At 47.6% G+C, this 22,428-nt stretch overlaps 2 protein-coding genes across 9 annotated transcripts in view; both read left to right on the top strand.

The window, feature by feature from the left end:
• The window catches only part of AXL (AXL receptor tyrosine kinase), a 32,339-nt gene extending 30,016 nt beyond the window's left edge, over positions 1-2,323 (top strand). The window contains exon 20 of the mRNA XM_059045316.2: positions 466-2,323. Within this exon, the coding sequence (XP_058901299.1) occupies positions 466-817 (352 nt within the window). The 3' untranslated portion in view covers positions 818-2,323. The remainder of the gene's footprint in view (positions 1-465) is intronic.
• Positions 2,324-3,023: 700 nt separating this feature from the next.
• The window catches only part of HNRNPUL1 (heterogeneous nuclear ribonucleoprotein U like 1), a 35,865-nt gene continuing 16,460 nt past the window's right edge, over positions 3,024-22,428 (top strand). Inside the window, exons 1-7 of one of the 8 annotated variants that reach the window (XM_067019700.1) lie at positions 3,024-3,096; positions 8,694-8,819; positions 11,050-11,203; positions 12,934-13,007; positions 14,547-14,686; positions 16,649-16,748; positions 18,542-18,654. In XM_067019700.1, coding sequence (XP_066875801.1) covers positions 8,699-8,819; positions 11,050-11,203; positions 12,934-13,007; positions 14,547-14,686; positions 16,649-16,748; positions 18,542-18,654 — 702 coding nt within the window. In that variant the 5' untranslated portion in view covers positions 3,024-3,096; positions 8,694-8,698. Of the gene's footprint in view, positions 3,097-4,400; positions 5,024-6,903; positions 7,057-8,693; positions 8,820-8,863; positions 8,964-9,192; positions 11,204-12,933; positions 13,008-14,546; positions 14,687-16,648; positions 16,749-18,541; positions 18,655-22,428 lie in introns of those variants that run through there. The other 7 variants (XM_059045336.2, XM_059045334.2, XM_059045335.2 and 4 more) reach the window with 7 other exon arrangements.

The following is a 22,428-nucleotide window of genomic DNA, read 5'->3' as shown; positions in this document are numbered from 1 at the left end:
TGTTTGTTTGTTTTGGGCCATGCTGTGTGGCATGCGGGATCTTAGTTCCCAGACCAGGGGCCGAACCCGTGCCCCCTGCAGTGAGAGCACAGAGTCTTAACCACTGGACCGCCAGGGAAGTCCCTGAGTACATATTTTAAACCAATACAGCTTGCAGAGCTTTGATGCTAGAGTCTGTTCTGGGGAACCACACTGGGAAGCTTTACTCTAGCAAACCCTCACTAGAACATCACCCCCTACCCAGAGAGATTTCCCAAGACTTTTTCCATTTCCTGAGTGTCTGTCCCAGGACCCACCTCAGAAACTCTTGAGAATTCCCAAGTCCCCATAGATGCCCCCCCCCGAACTGTTACAGTTCCCTCCACTCCCTTGTAATACCCTCAGTCCTCTGAGTGTCCTAAAATGCCCCCAAACTCCCAGAATGCTCCCCTGTTCAGTCTCCCACTCCTCATTTTGCTACCCTAGGTATGCCCTGATGTCCCGGTGCTGGGAGCTAAACCCCCGAGACCGGCCGAGTTTTGCAGAGCTTCGGGAAGATCTGGAGAATACGCTGAAGGCCCTGCCCCCTGCCCAGGAGCCAGATGAAATCCTCTATGTCAACATGGATGAGGGTGGGGGTCATCCTGAACCACTTGGAGCTGCTGGAGGAGCTGACCCCCCAACTCAGCCTGACCCTAAGGATTCCTGCAGCTGCCTCACCGCTGCTGAGGTCCATCCTGCTGGACGCTATGTCCTCTGCCCTTCTACAGCTCCTAGCCCTGCCCTGCCTGCTGATAGGAGCTCCCCAGCACCCCCAGGGCAGGAGGATGGCGCCTGAGACAACCCTCCACCTGGGACTCCCTCTCAGGACCCAAGCTAGGCACTGCCACTGGGGGACCCCCCCCTCACTTTCCTACTCCAGGCTTTACCCCCAGCCTTAGCCCTCTCCTCCTACCCATTCCATCCCAGACAGATCCTCTCCCTTTTCCACACCTTAGTGTCCCCATGTGTAAAAGGAAGGGATTGGATTGCAATCCCTAAGGGTCCTCCCAGGTCTAACATTCCAAGATTCTAGATTCTAAGGTTTAAAGAGTCTAGATTCAGAGGTTCTAAGTTTCAAAGATGAGTCTGATTCTAAGGACCTGAAATTCCAAAGTCTCTGATTCTAAAGTGCTAAGGTTCTAGACATGAAGTTCTAAGGCCTATATTCTAAGGCTGTGAGATTCTATGGCTCTAGACTTTTCTGGTTCTAAGATTCTTGATAAAGCCCACAAGATTTTAGGTTCTAAAGCACTAAGATTCTAATTCTAGGATCTAAGGCTCTATGATTCTAGATTTTATTTTTCTAGGGTTCTGAATCCCTAGGGTGTAAGATTCTACAATTGTAAAAATTCTACAATTCTAAACATGGAGGTTCTAAGGTCTGATGTTCTAGAATTTGATGTTCCGAGCCTCATAGAGTATAATTTCTCTGGCTGTAAAACTCTAGATCATAAAGCTTCAAGATTTGATCTTCTCAAGTTCTAAGATTCTAATGCTGGTCAGTTATAGGTTCTAAGCCTTTATGATCCTCAAAACTTTTGTTATGAGATTCTGGATCCTAAAGATCGAAAATGCTAGAATCTGCAATTAGAAAGTTCTAAGAGTCTAAAGATGGAGGTTCTAAGGTCTAATGTTCTAAGATGCAATGTTCCAAGACCTAGTCTAAGAACCTAGATTCTCTGTGTCTAAGATTCCAGATCATATGCTTCAAGATTCTAGATTATTAAACTCTAAGATTCTAATGTTGTTCTGTTCTGTGTTCCAAGGCACTCTAGATCCTATTGGTCCAAGATTCTGGATCCTCAGCATCTATGCTGAGACTCTACAGTTGGTGGTGACTAACCAGATGCCAAAGTTTTAATCATTTTTAATTTTGGACACCTTTAAGTTCTATGCTGCATTCTGTCTTTCTAGGATTTTAGTTAAGGAGCCAAGAATTCACAGTTCTAAGTCGTAAGATTCTAGGCACTATAGTTCTAAGATTCACATGTTGTAAGATTCTAAAAGTTTACAGGTCTAGAATTCTAAGATATAATTCCAAGGTTTTAAACTTATAGTTTTATCCTTTGTGGGATAGTTTTATCCTTCCCTTCTTAGCCACCTCTGCTTCCTCTTCCCCTCATGTGGGGTGTGCCCCCTCAAGCCTGTGCAATGCATTAAGGATGCCTCCTTTCCCCAAAGGACAAACCCCCTCCTTTGGAGCCATGCTGCCCCCCTGAGCCAGTCCCTTATGCCCCCTGAACAGAGTGTGGACTATGAAACCTCCAGAGGGGCTCAGATCACATAAAACTTTGTAACCATGCTTGTCTCCTCTTGTCTCCACTTAGCTGTCATATGGCCCCTCTCCCTGGCAACTCAGTTTCCCCAGTAAAAAGGAGGGTTTGGTGGGGTCTTGGAGTTCTCCCCTCACTAAAGAGGGTAGAAATGAACATATACGTAGACAAAAAGACAGGCAAACAAAAGCAGACTCACTGAAACCCCTAGTGAGGAATAGGCACATAGATATTCACAGGGTCACACAGAGACCCTACCCCTCTCCAAAGTAACAGACCCATGAATTAATGTACACACTCAAGCACATCTGGTCACAAATACAGAGACACAAATTCAGACACAGAGAAACACAAAATTACACAGATACAAACATGTTTACAAACATGCACAGGCAGGCAGTCACCAGGAATAGGAAGAAACTACAGTAACAGATACAGACACAAATACTCAGACATACAGAGTACGTATAGGGCACTCACAGACCCAAACGTTCAGATTCACATAGAAACACAGGCACAGAGCACCTCCGTTAATCACGAGCCCACAAAGGGACTCCTGCCAAGACAAGCCCACTATGTTTTGCAAGCATCGCAGGCACAAGTTCCTGGGTGTGTCCAGCAGCAGATGGAGGAATCCTTGGCAGCGCCCGGACGCCCCCCGGTGGTGGCTCCTGCGAACCGAGAACAGTTCAATCCGGGCCACAAACTTTTTTAGAACAAATCATTGTGGGAAGCTGGGAGGAGAGAGGAAGTCGGACGTGGGCGAGGGGCGGGGTGTCTGGACTGGAACCTACGGGCCCACGTGAGTGTCTGTCCCGCTTCTGAGTGGGTGCTGTGTGTCTAGGTTGCCGTGGTGTAAGCTTGTAGTGTAAGTGTCCTGTGTGTCTTTATCATTTGAAGCCGCCTGCCTGTGGCGACCTTAGTGGGCTCAAATACACCGAAGTTTGGTGTATTATCCCCTGAACTGATGCTTCTGATCCCGCACACGCCATTTGTTTATCTGTGTTGTGTGTGCGCCTTTGTCTAGGTAGAGGTTTTGTGTGGCTTTTGTGGGCTTTAGGTACGGCTCAGTGGGCAGCGGGCGTTTGCATTGTGTATCTCGATAGTGTACCTTACAGAAGCTTTGTGTCTTTTGAGTTAGAGGCGACAGGTGGTGCAGTGTTAGACATTGTGAAACTCTGTGGAGTTTAGTAGAGTGAGGCTTAACTACGGACCTGTGTGTTTGAGCTTGTCAATATAGACACCGAAAAGGCAGATCTACTGAACAGCAGTTTAGAGGATGTGGGGTAGAGACCCCTGAAATTGTGGAGGGCTTTCCGGAGGGAAGGCTCTATGATCGCGTGCAGAGTGCCCATTCCACGTAAGATACCAATCATAGAGGAAGACGGTAGCGCAGCTATAAAAAGGCGCCCCGTGAGATGTGTGCTATCAAAGGGGAGAGAGTGCGATTCCCTTTACAACTTTTCTCCCGCTGTGAGTCTAGCCTCTATTTTCAAAACTTCAGGATTCTCTGAAGTCAAAGGGCTGCTTTTCATAAAGGCAACTGAGTTTCTTCCAGATTAAGCTTAATTTATCTACTTAATCTCGATTTCGTATACTTCCCTCTACAGCAATATTCGTAAGGCCGACCATAACCAGAATGGCCAATCTGGGTAGGTTTTCCTAAAAGGATGCAACTGTACTAGCTTTAGTGAGATAAGACAGTAACTCAGATTGGTGGACAGTGTTTTGAAACCGCCCTAACGGCAAGGGGCAGGTCCTTAATGAATTCATCTCTTTCCGGTTTCCTAAAGGCAATCTTGAAAGGGGGGCGGGAGTGTCTACTGACCCTCCATTTGATTGGTTTCTAGTGGTTTTACCCGCTTGGACTCCTCTAGGGGCGGGAGATTTAGACCAATCAAGATATGTGTTACAGAGACACTAGTTTGATGAAAGGACCGCACAGGAAAGGCGTGGGTGGGTGGGGGCGGTCATTCTGAGATCTCATCACTGATTGGTCCAAATCTTTACTCCCTTTCCCTCATTTGACCCTACGGGAGCGGGCGCGCGGGCACTACCCAATCACCGCGCGCTCCTCCTCCCTCCTTTTCCCGCCCTCCCGCTTAGGTCCCAGCTCCGACGTAGGCCAACGCTTCCTCCCCGGCAGCTCCTAAGCCCTTTCATTGACGTTCTTTTGAAAGACGCGCTCTGATTGGCTGAGCCCCTGGGCCCGCGCCCGTTGCGCTCATGCGACGGCCAATTGGCACCCGTGTTGCATCGCACGGGACCACGGAGGAAGGGGGAGGCGGTGGCGGCGGCCATTTTGAGCCGCCGCCGCCGCCATTGGAGTGGGCCCCCCCCCTTTCCCCCTTCGCCTCCTGACAGGAAAGGTTTAAGGGGGACTGAGCCCTGGGAGGCCGGGCCGGGCTCGGGGGCCGCCCCGGGGGCCCGGGCCATGGATGTACGCCGTCTGAAGGTGAACGAACTTCGCGAGGAGCTGCAGCGCCGCGGCCTGGACACTCGCGGCCTCAAGGCCGAGCTTGCTGAGCGGCTGCAGGCGGCGCTGGAGGCCGAGGAGCCCGACGACGAGCGGGAGCTCGAGGCCGACGACGAACCGGGGCGACCTGGGCACAACAACGAGGAGGTCGAGACCGAGGGGGGCTCCGAGCTGGAGGGGACCGCGCAGCCACCGCCGCCCGGGCTGCAGCCGCACCCGGAGCCCGGCGGCTACTCGGGGCCGGACGGACATTGTGAGAGTGCGCGGGGCGGGGGCCGGGGAGCCCGGAGTCCGGGCCGAGGAAGGGCTGTGGGACGCGGGATCCCGGCGCCTGAGGTCGGGGAGACGATCTGAGGATCGGGGGATCGCGCCATCCGCCGCTGAAAAGGATCTGGGGACAAGGCCGATCGGAGGGTGGATCCTGGCGTTCGGTGCAGGGGAGATACTGGAGTGGGGGCTCTCGGTTTCGGAGATGAGGAAGGTCCGGGGGTGTAGAGGATTCCGGAGTCTAGAGCTCGGAAACCGGAAGCCGTGGTTTCTGGAGCCGGAGACAGTCGGAAGAACAGGAGGTTTTCCATCGGGGGGCTGAGGAGGATCTTGGAAATGGTGATCTTAGGGTTTACAGCTGGGTAGGCTTGGGAGCCATGCTAGCCCAGTCTATGGGCTGGGCTTTGGGAGCCGTGTTTTCAGGGCTAGGAGAGTTTTGAGGATGGAGGGTCCTGGAGTTTGGTGTTGGATGGGGTACCGAGAATTCTTATGGGTTGGTTAAAATGGAGGGCTGGTGTCTGGCCGGGGAGGGTCTGATGGACTGTGTGTTCTGGTGTTTGATTGGGGAGCACTTAGGGGATGTGGGAGACCACCACGTGATTGCACTAGGGGGGACATCCATCTGGCTGAGGATGGCCTGGGGGACCCAGATCTGGGGCTGAAAGGCCAACCTTGAGGCAGGGGCAACCTGGGCATTTGATGCTGGCAATCTGGGCACCTTCTGGTTGACTTGTAGAGGAGGTACATGGAACCTTGATGTCCAGAAGCTGGTGGAGGAGAGAAGAATGCTTCACTGGATGAGAGACCTGGAGGTCTAGAGCTGGGAAGACTCTGAGAGCAAATAACGCAGTGGCTACTGCTGAATGGTCTTAGATTAACAGTATGGGATGTTTGGAGAACAAGGGTAGCTGGGGGTGGGTGGGGTAGATAACAAGTAGATACTCGATGGAGTATCTAGGGGATAGAGGATCCTTGTGTCCAGCACAGGAGTGTGTAGCTGGTCTGTCAAATACAGGGGAGGGGAGAGTGTGTAGGGTGAAAGAAAACCTGTTGACTTGGCTGGGGACCTCAGGGTGGAGTAGGGGGGAGTGTTTATGGGGATGAGCGTCTCCACAAGAGGGCTCCTTGGTCCCCAGAAGCAGTTATTTTTGTGCTCAGGGATTGGAGGGGGCCTCAAGGGGTAGCTGGTGTGACTCTGAAGGAGAGGGGATGGAGTAGATCTGTTACTTTCTGAAGGGAGGTGACCCCGGTATGGGAGGGACTAAATCTGGAGTTAGAAAAGGGTGGCTTTCTAGCAGGACAGGGATCGGAGAGGTTGAAGAGTAAGTAGAAAGGACTCTGGCATTCAGAGTTTGTGTTATTTCTCTGAAAAGAGGGTATTCTCAGCCATAGGGCTAAGGAAATGGGGAGAGCAAGGGGGTCAGAGAAGAGACTGGATTGGGGGTTGGCATTGGGTATTTACTTGTTGAAGAGAGATGGAATCTCCTGGAGCAGGGCAATCTGAGGGTAGATTTGGGGTGGAGAGTGATTGTCTAGGACTCAGATGCTGGAAAAAGTACTTCCCATGGCAGAGACCTGTGAAGGAAGGAAAGAGTGGCCCAGTGTGCCTGCCTAGGGCAGGCGAGACTCTGGCAGGAATGCCTAGGAAGAAGGGCCAATGGCTAGAGGTGGCTCCAAAGAAAAGTGATGTGCTTTAGAGCATAGATTCTAGACTCAGATTTTGTCTTGGGCAAGTCGCTTCACCTCTGTGAGCCCTGGATCCCTTGTGTGTAAAATTGGGATAATAATAGTGTCCCCACCCCCCAGGGTTGTTATGAATGAGATTACGTTCATAAGGGGCTTAGCACTGGACCTGTCTATTATTAGGAGGTGGATGTTTTAGAGAGCGGAGAAGAGCCCCAGAACCATAGCTTCTCTGAGCAAGGCTTCCTCTGTGAGCACAGGAGATTCTCAGAAAGAGAGATGGAGGCTTCCGTGGCGAGAAGAACACTGTGCTTGGAGCCTGGAAGAAAGAAAATGGTTTGAAAGGGTCCCTTGTGTTCTAATTAAGGGGTTATTCTGTGTCTTCCTTTCTCCCCTACCCCTTACAACAAAATCCTTTGGGTCCCTTTTTATGCCCCCCTCCAACCCTTCCTTCAATCCTGGTAAACAGACGTGTAGCAGACCACATGATCTGTGACTTTCCTCCCTTTGGCCGCACCTGGTTTGTGCCCAGATATATTTGTCCTCTGAGAAAGGATCCAATCAGTTAGCAAGCAGCAGAATAGTCTGCCCTTCCCTGTGGTTCTGCCTCACTAGTCCTGGCACAGCCACTAGTAGGGCTCTGGGGGCACCTAGCAAAGCTTGCCCCTGGGGTGGAGAACCTGCTTACTACTAACTCTAGGTTTCCAGAGTTCTCTCTGGGTTTGCCTACAAGGTTCTTGAGGGAGTTTCAGGTTTTAGTCCCACCTCTGAGATCTCACATGTGTCATCCCAACCCCAGGAATGTTTTCTCCATTCTCGTCACTGAATTATCATCACCTATGTATCCTTTGAGTCAAGGCTTATCTCTTACTTTCTGGGTCCCTGATCTTAGCCCCTGGTACTTCTTCATAGCCCTTAACCCAATCATAATTTTTGTGCTTACATATTTGTTTAACGTGTGTTGTCTTACTAAACTGAAGGTTTTAGTGGGGCGAGCTTATTCTCGGGTGTATCCCAGCATCTGGTATGTAGTATGTACTTCATAAATAGTTGATGTTATTATTCTTTTTCCTTTCTTTCTTTCTTGTTTTTTTGGCGGTGCCACATAGTTTGCGGGATCTTAGTTCCCCAACCAGGGATTGAACTCTGGCCCTGGCAGTGAAAGTGCCAAGTTCTAACCACTGGACCTCCAGGGAATTCCCTGATATTGTTATTCTTGCCACCCTTCAGTTGAGTTCCTCCTGGACCCACAAGACACCTTCCTGAAACCCTTCCCACCTAACTCCAAATATTTTAGGATTTATCCCTAATGAGCCTGAAGGCCACTATTATCATGACTCCTGTTTTCTTAACAGTTCCTTTCCTTCCTCCCCCATTTCCTCTTTAACTGAGATGGTTACCCCTGATCTTTACAACTATTGCAGGGTGCAAGAGATTCTTAAAGAGGGTTGGCTATGCAGGTGGGAGTAGTGAATTGGGTCGGACAGAGGACTGGTTTGTGCTCTGAAGAGTTTTAAAGGTTGTACCCTAAAGGTAACTCTAAGCATTATACCACATCAGAGAACAGCTAGGCTGGTAATTTTTAAACTGTGCTCTGTGGAATCCCAGGTGTCCGTGGAGTTACCCCCGACCCTAGTGGGGACTTAGAGGGCGAGGTCAAGCTAGACCCCTTCTCTGACTGTCCCATCTCCTTGCTTCAACCAGAGCAGTTTTTCTTCATTTGGTTTTTTGTATGTTGGAATTCTGTAGAACCCAATCACAGATAGATCTCCAACCTTTTGAGGGTCAAGAGATCATGTCCTCAGGCAGCTGGGGCCCCTGATGGCCCAGGTGGGTTTCCATCTGAGGGTGTTATCATACCTTTTAGCCTCTGGCAGACTAATTGTCCCCAGTGAGGATGGTGTCGTTTTGCATTAAAAAGCTACCTCTAGTCCCAAGAGACACCTTTCTAACTGGCCATTTTTTGTTTTAAGATGTCATGGACAATATTACCATGCAGAACCAATTCTATGAGACGCAGGTCATCAAGAAGGAGAACGAGTCAGGCTACGAGAGGAGAACGCTGGAAATGGACCAGCAGCAGCAGGCCTATCGCCCAGGTAGGAAAGCGCACATGATCTATCTCTCGTGAAGGAAATAGAATCTATGTGTGGGTGGCCCTTACCTTCTGCCTAGTGCCTATCTTCCCAGAGACTTTGCATCTTTCTTTGGGGCATTCCACTTGGGTTTGTCACTCTGGCAAGGTCTTTTTTTTTTTTTTTTTTTTTTTTTTTGCGGTATGCGGGCCTCTCACTGTTGTGGCCTCTCCCGTTGCGGAGCACAGGCTCCGGACGCGCAGGCTCAGCGGCCATGGCTCACGGGCCCAGCCGCTCCGCGGCATGTGGGATCTTCCCGGACCGGGGCACGAACCCGTGACCCCTGCATCAGCAGGCAGGCTCTCAACCACTGCACCACCAGGGAAGCCCTGGCAAGGTCTTTTTGAAGGAAAGAACTTAGTCCCACTCCAAAGTGTTAGGAGAGGGGAGTCTTCAAGGTATGTTTTCAGATGTTAGTACCAACATCCTAGAGAGTTGAGACCTGGAGGCCAATATTTGAGTCTTACTTAGAATCTTAGAATGTGGAAGCCAGAAAGGACCTTCTAAATCTAGTCCAGTGTTTCCCATGTTCTGAAGAATATCATTCCAGGAGATATTATTAGGGACTTCTCAGAGAAAGGTTCCTTGGACAAACGCATCTGAAAAATGCAACGTATTCTCTTCCACCTCTGGGAGAGTCACTGTGCTCGTTAGAGCATTAAAGATGCTGAGAAGTCCTGGATTGGGAAAAACTCTGTGTCACGTTGTTTAAACCCAGGATTTCCCAAACATGTAAATGTGTCTTTGTAGAACAAAGTTCCCTGTAGTGCCAGTTTGGGAAACACAATTGTAACGTAGCTGTCTTCCCATTTTACAGATGGGGGAGGTGGCAGGGCCGGGGTTGGAACCAGGAAACTGGCTTCTGGGCCATTGCTCTTGGTCAGTAAGCAGCACTCCTCACCAGTAGTGTCCTAGTATTGGGGAAGCAGGGTCCTACCGTTGAGTAATGACAGCCAGGACTGGCTCCCAGTCTTGTGCTCTTTTCACTGTGCTCTGGCCCCAGTGCCTTTTCTTACTGAATCTAGCTGGTTCTATCTGATTCCATTCTGGTTCATCCACAAAGTGAAATCCCCAGACATTTCTTGTGGGTGGCTTAGGATTTTAATGAATGTAGGTTAAACCGTAGATTTGTGTCAGGCTCTGTGAGACTTGTGGGATCATTTGGCCCAAGGAGAGTATTTCCCGTGCAGACATTTATCAAGGCGTCCTGTGAGCCCAGCGCTGTGCTGGGAACCGTGGACGTTCTCTTCAGGTGAGTGAGCACTGTCTCTGCCCTAGCAAACAAGGAGCCTTCTCGGAGAGATTTGATCTGCATGCCAAAGCCAGGGAGTGATCGAGGTGGGCTTGAGCTGAATGCTGAAATGTCTAGATGTGAGTGATCCACAGCATCCATAGATGCTGTGAGAGAGATGAGGCTAGACGGAATCCATGGGTTTCGGCACGGATTCTTGGAGTCTGCCTGAGACTGGGATTTTCCCGTGGTCCACAGCATGTTATCCCATCCTGACTTCCTATTTGTGGTGTGACTTAATGAGGCCATCACACCTGTGGGCTGGCTTAACGGCAGACCCTCCCTTCTGGAATGATTCTGGGCTTTGTAATAGAGTGATTAAAGCTAGTAGAGTTAGCTGTGGGACCACAGCACTGTTGAATTGACTTTCTCCCCTCCATTGCTAGACTGAAGGAACTTTGTAAGAACTGAAGTGAAGAGATTCTTCGAGAGGAGAAATTAGAGAATGTGGAACTGTGGAATCTTAGAAGTTTGGGGGGCTCCCTCCCACTTGGTACAGGCCAAGGTAGCTGCCAACTTTCATGGGGCCTTTGGCAAGGTAGCCAAGGCAGTCATTCGTCTGGGTAGGCCCTCAGCGAGCTTGTCCTTGTTTAGTGCTGAAGTCCCCTCTCCCTCCCCACGAAGCCTGCGAGTTACCTGACTGACATCTGTTACCCCATCAACTGCTGGTGCTGATGTGCCTGGATGGCCATCCCCAGCCTCCCTTTATTCTAGCCCTGTTCTCCAGGACAGCCGTCTTGGCTCCCTCAGCAGGCTTCCATTGAACTCAGCAAGATCCCTGTGCCCAGACCTCATCACCATAGTCAGGATCCTTCCAGTATCTCCTGAGGTAAAGGGGACCAGAAAAGTGATAGCTGAGCAGTTTCTGAGTGTCTTGACCATCTGGATTTGTCCTGACAGTAGAAGTGAAGACAGAGATGAAGCAAGAAGCACCCACCAGCTTCCTCCCACCCGAAGCATCTCAACTCAAACCAGACAGACAGCAGTTCCAGAGTCGCAAGAGGCCTTACGAAGAAAACCGGGGACGGGGCTATTTCGAGCACCGAGAGGATAGGAGGTGGGTCTGTGAGGCAGTGGTCACCCTTTTTCCAGTAGGTCTCTATGTCTGTAGCCTGGTGCCCACTGGCACCTTCATACTAGCCGGGAGGGGCAGAGCAGAGTTCTCCCTCCCTCACATTCTCTCCCAGTTCTTCCTGCACTCACTACCAGATTCAACTTTGCTAAATATGTGGTCCTTCCCTCAGTTCTTCCCTTACCATTACTTTCAGGGTAAAGTTCAAACACATGTGAGATGCCAGCCTGCCTTTTCAGTCCTTTGCCCCACTGCCCTGCAGTCCAGCACAGTGTTCTGTCCTTAACGGTTGCTTGACATCCCTCAGTTGAAAGGAAGATTTATTTCCTGACCTACTCCGAAACACACCCCGTCCAGCCATCTGTTCATTCATTCATTATCAGCACTCACAGCGCTTTCACACGTGCCTACCCTTGGGATAGACCCTGGAGGCACAGGTGATTTGGACAGTGGGTTTTGTGTGAGGGTCAGGAGCTCATGGGTGGGAGTGGCCTCCCCCTGGTCATTTCCTTTTCCCTTCCCTGACAAACCTTCCCCCTCCCTTCGCCCCCAGGCCCAGACCTACCCCTTCCTCCTTCCCACCTTCAGCTCCTGTGTGAAGCCTTTTCCAATCAGGGAAACTAGGAATGATCACTCCTTCTCTATCCATCTGGGCTGGTCATCTGACACATTTTATTTCCTGTCTGGTGGAGTCCATCCTCTAAATAGCTTGTGACTGTTTAAGGCAGAGCCTGGGTCTCATGGCTGTGACTAAAGTCAGGAGATGGAACCCACCTCTTATGAGTTTCTCCTACTACCCCCATAGAACAGAGGCTTAGAGCTACTTGCTGATGGAGAGCAGAGGAAGAGCACTTGCTTTCATTCAGGGGTGACAGAGAAAGCTTCCTAGGATAGACTTACCGTGTGATGATCTCTCTCTTTGTACCAGGCTCTGTGCTAGCCTTGGACTGGCAGGGTCAGAAGGGCACTCCGCCAGCGGGAAGCCTGCTACTGGGGGAGTGCCAGGAACTAGATGGGCACAGTGTACCTGGTCTGAGCATATGGTGGGCTGAGGTCATCCAGCCTGTCCCAGGCAGGATGCTGAACATTAGACTCCACACTTCCACCCCTTTCCCTTATTCCCATATGTTGGAAACCACCAGTATTTTCACATAGTCCCTTTTAGTATTTTGGTAGGAGTGACTCTTGTTCATAATCTAGGACACTTTTAAAGAGAAAGAGACTGAAAAAAATGGGTCATTTCAAATCCTTTCAGATGTGGAGTTTTAGGAAGCCTGGAATATGGACAAATTGTAATAAAAGGTTTATCTAAATTCTTACAGATTCCCACTCCTGGCCCAGTACTCTTTGGGCTACCATAGCCTCCCACTGGTAACAGAGTTCAGCATGGAGGTAATTCTCAGCGTGTAAAGGGGTGGATCAGAATCTGGGGGTGTGAGAGAAGAGTCTTCTTGGAAAAGCTTTCTAAATGATTCTGATGGCCCTCGTTAGCAGAGCAGGCCCTCTTCAGTCCCTGACCCTACCCTAGGAGTTAACAGTCATTGCTCTCACTGCAAGGATATAAGGTTCCAGAGTTCTTTTGCTAACCCCTGTGGCAAGAACTTGAAATCCAGGAAGCAGCTTGGAGGCCACTTGTAAATTCAAGCAGAACCTTCAGTTCTCTTCTTCCCTTGTCTGTCCGTTCTCATGTAACTTCATACCTCTTTATGACACAGGGGCCGCTCTCCTCAGCCTCCCGCTGAAGAGGATGAAGATGACTTTGATGACACCCTTGTTGCCATCGACACATGTGAGTCTTTGGAGGGCCTGTTGGATACTGCCTTCCAGTCAGTATTGGGAGGCTGCCTTAACCTTCACAGAATTCCTGCCCGGCGCCATCCAGAGCCAGTGTTAGTTCAGATGTGAGAAACAGCAGAGCTCTAGAATGAGGGTGCTGGTTTGGAGACAGAAGATCTGCTCTCAGCTCTAACTGTGAGATTCTGGGCAACTCATTCTACTTCTCTGAGCTTCTCTTCAGGGAGGAATAATCCTGCCCTAATACCTCAGAGGACTTTGAGTGACATTCATCAGAGAGCGGATACCAGAGCAAGTTGGAAAACCCTAGCGCCCTGTAAACACGGAGGGTTGTCATTTAAGCGGGAAGGGAACCTGAGTGCTGCTGGGGAAACTTAACTCTTTGACAGCCGTTTCCCCAGTTTCCATCAGCTGCTCACGTTCCTGGTGAAACCAATGCCGTTTTGTCATCTCAGGCATTAACCTGGTCTGTCCTCCAGTTCAGTATTCTTTCCTCTGGATAAGTGGTTTTCCCCTTGACTGTGCATCTAAACACTTGGGAGGATGAATATAGAGGTCCTGTCCCTCAGACCTCCTAAGACAAATTCTAAGTGGTAGAGCCTGTGAATCCAAATTTTTAAACACACCCAGAAGCCCAATCAAGTCTGAGAATTACACTTTTCAACAGAGCGGAAAGTTAACAGCAGTTCATTCATGTACTTTACGTAGCTCATCTTTATAGACCAGAGGCTACATGCTTTGGAAGAGATAAAGACATCTCGTACACAGTCCCTCCTATCGCAAGATCTCAAAGACAGTATACCCAGAGTAAAGCTAAACATTTTTTAAAGTATTGGGTGGCGGTGGTCCATGAAGCAGCATCTGATCAAATGCCAGTTGTACAGATCATGGCCTCAGCCTTTAGAGAAAGGAGAGAGACTACTGGACGAGATGGTCAGAAAAGACTTGAAGAGGTGGGAGAGTCCGAGCAGCAGAGTCCTAGGCCCACACGAGGAGGTGGGAGTCTGTGGTGCACCTGACAGTGGTCCTGCGTGGTGGGTGTGGGTCAGGGTCAGATGTTTGTGCAGCTGTTGGCAGCAGGAGGAGTCTGGCTTCCACACTCATAGAGTTAGCATGGGAGATGGTTGAAGTGTGTGGCAGTGGGAATTAACCTTTTTAAATTCTAAAATCCCTTGAAACTGGTAAGAATACGGACCCTCTCCCTAGCAAGTGTGCATCCCCATTAGAAGCATGTGTGTATTATTTCCAGGGGCCCCCCTGACAGCCATCCTGGGACCTCAGCCAGGTGAAGAACCTTCGTTCCTATGTGGAGTGGCTGTTTTCATCCTGTGCAGGCCACTTTGCAATAGTCCAGGGCCTTTGTGCTAAAAGAGAGACTGGTTAGATGATGCAGCTGGCTTCTCATGAACCTGCCCGCACAGTGTGTCAGCTTGTGTACTCCTGGTTAACACTCTTGGGGAACTTACCTCTGCCTGTGCCTGTCCCTCTGGGGACCATTAAAACATCAGCCAAATACAGGCTTTTTCCTCCACAGATAACTGCGACCTCCACTTCAAGGTGGCCCGAGACCGGAGTAGTGGCTACCCACTCACAATTGAAGGTTTTGCATACCTGTGGTCAGGAGCCCGTGCCAGCTATGGAGTCAGAAGGGGCCGTGTGTGCTTTGAGATGAAGGTGAGTGGGAGCAGCCAGGCGGGATAGGGACAGAAAATAGGTCCATCCTTTGGAATAGCCTGTCACTAGCCACCTTGGTCAGAGCCATGATTGCAAAAGAGATTTGCTTGAGCATAGGCTGTGTCCCAGAAAAAAAAAAAAAGTAAAGTGAACTCAGAAGAACTATGTTACTGCTAAATAATATATGGGGAAAGCAGGCCGACCATACATTGCTTCATCAAACAGATTTTCCCTGGATGGGGTTTGACCCAGGTATTGTATAGCCAACCATTCTAGGGATGACATATTTGTAGAACTGGGAAAAGGAGTTGTTTGGAAGAGCAGTGAGCTAGAAAGAATTGCTCATCACCAATTAAAGGGAGGCCAGGGAAGAGCAGGAAAAAGAAAGGTTCTGCCATCAGGTCATCCTCTACCATCATCTCCCCACAGTTCCACATCTCGTTATGTTTATGAAAATAATATGTGCTCGTGTAATACAGTTCAGAAGGCACAAAAAAGTATAGGGTGAAAACCAGAGTTATACTCACATCCTCCCAATCCCCATCCTACCCTCCAGAGATACCTTATGTGTTAACAATTTCTTGTGTTATCCTTTGCATATCTAAACTTATACTTACAGAACACATTGATTGTGCTAGATACAATGCCAAGTTCTTTTCATGGATATCTCCATTAATCCTCACAGTATATCATGAAATACATACTGTTGTCCCCCATATTTTAGAGGTGGAAGCTAAGACCAAGGGTTATCGTATTTGCTTGGCTAAAACGTTGTTTCTAAGTTGCGCATTGTTTTGTGCTACTCGTAGAGAAATACTGCCAATTATACTGACAGGGCTTTCACACATCAATTGTAAGATATATCCTGACTTTGGAGATGTTAAAATGTGTGTGCAAAAGTCAGTGACATAGGGTAACTTTCCGAAAGCCACAATCTAATGCAGATAGATATTGGTTATTAGACAGTCTAACCTCTGATTTAATTAAAGGTTAAGTCAGAAGGTACCTTTTTTTTTCTTTTTAATTTTTATTTACTTTTGGCTGCATTGCTGCACGCAGGCTTTCTCTAGTTGCGGCGACCAGGGGCTACTCTTAGTTGCGGTGTGCGGGCTTCTCATTGTGGTGGCTTCCCTTGTTGCAGAGCAGGAGCTCTAGGCACGTGAGCTTCAGTAGTTGTGGCTCACGGGCTCTAGAGTGCAGGCTCAGTAGTTGTGGCGCACGGGCTTAGTTGCGCCGTGGCATGTGAGACCTTCCCAGACCAGGGATCGAACCTGTGTCCCCTGCATTGGCAGGCAGATTTTTAACCACTGCGGCACCAGCAAAGTCCCCAGAAGGTACCTTTTATTCTTTCTGCTGCTTTTACTTAATACTGTATCTTGGACATTTTTCCATACCCCAGTGTATCAGCCCTGCCTCATTCTTTTAAACCACTGCATCATATTCTGTGGCAGGGATGTTGCCATAATGTGACCAGTGCCTTATAGGTGGTTTCTACTTGCTTTCTCCCTCCCTCCCTTCCTTCCTTTTCAACATAAACACTGCCTCACTGAATATTTTTGTGTGTATGTATCTATAGGATAAACTGGAAGTTGAATTGCTTGGTTATAGAGCATGTGCATTTGTAGTTAATAAAGACTGCTAAGTTGCCCTCCAAAGACATTGTACCAATTTATGTTTCTACACCAAATGTTATGAGAGTCCCTGTTTCCCCTGCAGCAAGTGTTAAAACTAAAAAATAACTGTTTCTGAAATTCCCTTCTCTGTGGCCCTGAACTCTCCTAAGCCCTTTAGAGGCCCTGGTTTCAGTACAACAGGCCCTTCAGAGCAGTGTAGATACCTTTTCCCCAGCAACAAAAGCCGTTCTTTTTTTTTTAAACATCTGTGCACTTCCCTCCTGTATTGCCTTGTAACCCATCATCCTCCAGAGAATCACTTCTGAGCCCTCTTGTTCTCTGTTCCCAGATCAATGAGGAAATCTCTGTGAAGCACCTTCCATCTACAGAGCCCGACCCACACGTTGTCCGTATTGGTTGGTCCCTGGACTCCTGCAGCACTCAGCTAGGTAAGAGGAGGTCAGCCAAGCAATCCAGAGAGTAGAACAGGTGCCTCTGTCCCTGGATTCTCAAGCTTCCTAAGTTTCTCTTTGCCGCATTGGACCCAGAACAGAACTACCCTGGGATGGAACAGACAACAGGGATTAGGCTTGTGCCGCTGCCCATCTTCAGACATACAGGATTCAGTTGGGAGGACCACAGTGATATAACAACTTTTCTACAAAAATTTATCCTGCATCTTTAAGAAGAGGGTCCAAAGTTCTCTTCAGAAAAGTGTTCCCTTTCTTAAAAAAAAAAAAGACCAGTTGTCTTCTGTTCTCAAACCAAGCTGAAAGTAATGAGTTCCTCAAGTCCCATTAAGTCCTATCTGGAATTTTCTGTCCAGAGCTTAACCCAGAGTAAAAGAGAAAGCAGAGACCAGTGGGGCCAGGGCTGGCTGGTGGAGAGAGGCAGGGACTGCCTTGAGAGGTTTTGAATTTTCACAGAACCCCAGGCCTCAGTGACCTTCTGACCCCAAGTGACTGATTTCAGTGACGAATGCTGAGACCTTCTTCCTTGGTCATAAAAACATTCTGATTATGAAAATAACGTGTAAAGAAAAAAAATGAAAATAATGTGTGCTCCTTGTGAAAATTCAGGCCATTACATAGGAGAAAAATGAAAATCCTTCTAAACCTGTGAGATAACGACCAATGTTAACATTTTCATCTGTAGTCTTCCAGACAGTTCCTTTGTGTTTCTCAGATGGGGCACATTATACGGACTACTGTAACCTGATTGCTTTTTCCCACTTAATATCCATGGGTATATTTTTGTAAATAAGTATAGCTTTTTTGATCACTGCATAATGTTTCACTTTACAGTTGTATCACTTATTTATCAGTGTTTTGTAGGTCATTTAAGTTGATTGCAAATTTTTGCTGTTAAACACTTGAGCTGTCCCTGTGTGTAATTAGTCTGATCTTTGAAAGTAGAAATGCTAGGTTAAAAACAGTGAACACTTTTCATTTTGATACGTATTAGCAGTTTTTATTTAAGATTCATGTGTCATCTCCTTTTATCTTTCTTTCAGTTTTGAGGTATAAGTGGAAAGTAGTTGATACAGATAAAGATACAAAGCCAAGAACAGTAGAGCAGATGTCCAAGGTTACACAGCTGATTCATACTAGAACTGGGCCTGGAATTCATGCTGTTGGCTCCTGCTTTACTGGCAGGATGCTCCTTGGGTTCCTGGCCTAGGATCTCTCTGTAACCCAGATGTCAGCCAGGGCCCTTGCGGTCTCAGTCATATTGCATCGGCACCCAGTTCTGTAGCCTAAGGCAATCCAGTACCTTTCCTAGGGGTTAGACCTCATGATCTGCAGAAGCAAAATCCTTTTGCTGATTTCTGACCAAAACTCATTGGCACCAAAAATTGATGCCATTAGGAGACTTAACTGAATATTGAATGTCACAGCGAAGGGATGCATCTCGGCATACAACCTTCCTCCATCCCAGCTCCTCTCTTCCCTCCTCCCTTTTTTTTTTTTTTTTTTTTTTTCCAAAATTCTCCCTTTCTGTGCAAAGCAGTTCAGTTCAGCTCCTACTCCCAGACTTAACATCTAAGGCCATCAAGCCCTCAGAAGTTCTGCATAATGAGGGGCTTCCTTTCAACGGAACCTTTCTTACCTTCCCCGCCAAAAGCATCTGATTAGTAAAACTAGTAAAGAAAATGACTTTTTTATTTAAAACTACATGACAGCCATAAAGGCTGTTGTGACCATCGCAGGTTTAACCTGCCTTTGCCTGTTTCTTCCATCAGGCGAAGAGCCTTTCTCCTATGGCTATGGAGGCACTGGGAAGAAGTCCACCAATAGCCGGTTTGAAAACTACGGAGACAAGTTTGCAGAGAATGATGTGATTGGCTGCTTTGCGGTGAGTGCTGGCAGCCTGTGGGAGTCGGCAGAACCAAATGTTGGTCCTGTCAGGTCAACCTGCAGACTTCTTTTTCAGAATACCTCTGTCCATTGTCTGCCCTGTGTCCAGCCACTCTCGCCATACCTCTTTGTCTCTCTTTGACGCACTGGAATGTTTGCAGTCATTTTGTGCAAAATTCTGCCATTCTACCCCTTTAGGTCTTTTGTTCAAAGCTGTCAGGTGGCACCCTGAAGAAGTTTGGGGATGTCAGATGTGCACAACCTTCCTCCCTTCCTAGATACCAGAGTTACATTTTCTAAACTGACTCAGGAATTTCTTGTCTTTGCTGCAGAATAGCCTATCCGTTCTCAAAGGCAGTGATGTTGGCTCTTGTCCCACTTTAGCATCATCTCATCCCAGAACTTCTTCCTTCCTTCACCTCACATTGATCAAGCCAGGCTTCCAATAGTGCGTTGCCTTTGAGGACGGTGGGGATGGATGCAAAGCAGAATATAGAGGATGCCTGAACTGCTGCTGAACTTCAGTCCCCAAGAGCAGTGACCAGCACTCACAGTGCTGTGGAGTGTGGCTGTTGCCTCTGGGGCCAGAATCCCTAGACCCAGACCCAGTCCCTGCTCTTCCTCTCACAGCCCTGGACTACCCTCCCTGTATTTCAGCTTCCTCTCGATGAGAATGTTAGCATCTACCCTAGAATTTCATGTGGAGTCGTTAAGTTAACCCACTAGAAGCACTTACAACAACGTCTGGCACATAATAAATGCTCAGTAAATAATACTTAACACTATTATCACTAGAAGTTAAATGTTTGTAAAATGTGCCATGAAGCTCCGGGGAGGAGTGGCTACCCAGGTGGATGCTTCTTGGTTTCGTTCCCTCTCCGTCCTCATATTTGTACACAGGTACTCTTTTTTTTTTTTCTTTCTTTCTTTTTTTTCCCCTCTTTGAAATAATTTCAAACTTAAGGAAAAGCTATGGAATTCTCATAGAGCCCTGTCCAGATTCTAACATTTGCTTTAACATTTTTCCCAAATATATGTACATGTATGTATATGATTTTTATCTGACCTGTTTGAGAGTAGGTTGCTTACATTGTGTCTTTATTCCTTAATACTTTAGCATGCATTTCTTAAGAATAGAGCTATTATCTTAACCACAGTAGTTATCAAATTTAACATTGATGTAATGCTGTTACCCGCTCCACAGTCCACATTTAAATTTTGTCAGCTGTCCCAACAACATCCTTTAGAGCAATTTGGTTTCTAGTTCAGGATCACGAATTGCATTCTGTTGTCATGTCTTTTTAGTCTGAAACAGTTTCTCAGTCTTACTTTGTCTTTCACGACCTCATTATCTTTTTAATAAAAAGCATGTTTTCTTATACAAAAATTAACCATGTTTATATTCTGCATTGTTCCAAACCTTGCATTTTTTTCCATTTAACAGTAAATCTCAGCTATCTTTCCCTGTATGCACAGATAGTATAGATCTAGCTCAATTTAAAAAAACATTGTTGAATAGTTAATAAATTCCTGTGGTTTCCAGAAATACAGAAAGGTCTGCAGTATAAAGTCTTCTTGAGACCTTCCCCCTCCACCCATGGTTCACGTATGCCCTCCCCTACACGTAAGCCCACTGGTACTCAGGATTTCTTTATCAAAATACAAGAAAGGTGATGGTTATTTTTCTTCTTTTACACAAAAGGTAGCATATTATACATGTTATTTTGTATCTTTTTTTGTTTAACTATGTATTTTAGAGTTATTTTTTTAATATGTCACTACACAGAGGACTTCTTTGTTCTTTTATATAGTCCGTAGTCATTGTGTTGATCTACCATATTTATATAATCAATCCTCTATTAATGGACATTTGGTTAGTTTCTCACCTTCTTACTTAGTAGCTGCCTAGTATTCTGATGCAGGTGTCAGTTTCCCCTGGTGGACCTGAAAATTATTTGCTGTAAGTCAGTGCTGCAGTGACAGCTTATCTTTTTCCCACTTACCAGAGTATCTTGGAGGGCTTTTCGTGTTCCCATATATGGATATCCTGTGTGATTTAGTCTCTCCCACTTTCCCTTTGGAGCACATTTAGCAGTGCTGGCGTGAGCAATTTGCACGTCTTTGTGTTCTTGTGGGAATATGGTTGTAATGTTTACCTCTGAAAGTATAACTTCTGAGTCAAAGGTGTATTTTAAATTTTTGATAGCTACCATCAAGACTGTGCTCCAGGGAGGTTGTAGCAATTTAATGTTTCACCAGCATGTGACTGGCTTCCCCAGACTCTGTCCCGTCTGAGCATGAGGTTCTGTGAGTGTGTGGCAGTTTGGAACTTTAGGCCTGACTCTTGCTTCAGCCTGTTCATTTTTACTTCTACTTTTAAGATTCTATGTTCAGTTTCCTTTGTTAAAAGAATGCCATCACTTTAAAAGACTCAGAGTGAAGGGTTAGAAGGGGTGTGAAAAATCAGTGACCTGAAGGAACTGCTGGTGGGGAGGACATCTGTGTCAGAACTTGAGTTCTCAACATTCACAAAACAGAAAGGACAAAACGGCCTTCCAGGTAGAGAGAACAGTATAACTCACTTCAGCAAACCATAAGGAGTAAAATACTTGGAGCCTCAGGGACGACACTAGGAGATGTGAGAGTTAAGGCTACAAAAATGGCACACTTTGAATAATGCCAGGCTTAAGGACTTTGGGTCCTTAGGCCCTGGTATGACATTGAGGAATGGTTTTGCAAAAGTGACACAACTACCCTTGCGTCTTTGACAGTTGGCACTGTCGGTGATGGGTTTGTCAGTTGAGGGTGCTGGTTTGTGTACAACATGGTAAGTTCCTATAGTGAAGCTGATGGACGTAAGGAAAGCTAACCCCCACGATGTTCATTTCCGCAGTAGAGCAAAGGTGACCGGGGCCACTCTTGCTCAGTTGAGAAGACGTGGCAGGGACCGTGCTGTGAGGACCGAGGCAGGATTTAGTCCAACAGATGTTTGCGTGTCTGCCCTGCGTGGTCTCGACCCTGTGTGGGCGCTTACAGACACTTACAGCTATAAAGGACTGTGTAGAACTGTGCCCTGTGAGCACCGAGGAGGGTGGTGAGGAGGCTCCTTGGGGGAAGGGGCTTTCACAGCTTCTCAAAGGGCAAGTCCCAAGGTGGTCTCCGCGTGCAAAAGGGAGGGAATACCACGTCTTGTACTTTTCTATCAGGAACCCAACCTTTGCTTCCGTCTCCCGTATGATCCCAAGTTTTGAGTCTCCCGTAATTGTAAACCTTTACCCTGCAGCCAAAGTGATCTTTCTGAAACACAGTTTTGACCAGGCCGTTCCCCTATTCAAAACAAGTCAGGGGCTCTGCTCTGCTGCTGTCAGCACGAATCCAAGCTTCTGAGGTAACAGAGAGCCCCTCCCTCGCTGAGAGCAGGGACCATGTCTCCTCCCCACCACTTGAGCCCAGAGCAGTGCCTGGCATCTTGGAATGAGAGCACGCATTCATTATGCACTCACTCTGTAGTAAGCACATTCACCTGTTAAATCCTCAGAACAACTCTATGCAGTGTAGAATCTTATCATGGCCCCTCTTTTTTTTTTTTTTTAATAATTTTTAAAAAATATTTATTTATTTATTTGGCTGTGCCGGGTCTTTTTTTTTTTTTTTTTTTTTTTTTTTGCGATACACGGGCCTCTCACTGTTGTGACCTCTCCCATTGTAGAGCACAGGCTCCAGACGCACAGGCTCAGTGGCCATGGCTCATGGGCCCAGCCGCTCCGCGGCA

This window comes from Kogia breviceps, chromosome 18 (genome assembly GCF_026419965.1).
Source record: "Kogia breviceps isolate mKogBre1 chromosome 18, mKogBre1 haplotype 1, whole genome shotgun sequence".
Classification (NCBI taxonomy): domain Eukaryota; kingdom Metazoa; phylum Chordata; class Mammalia; order Artiodactyla; family Physeteridae; genus Kogia; species Kogia breviceps.
The sequence above is the reverse complement of the archived record's forward strand: the minus strand, read 5'-3'. Positions and strand labels throughout refer to the sequence as shown.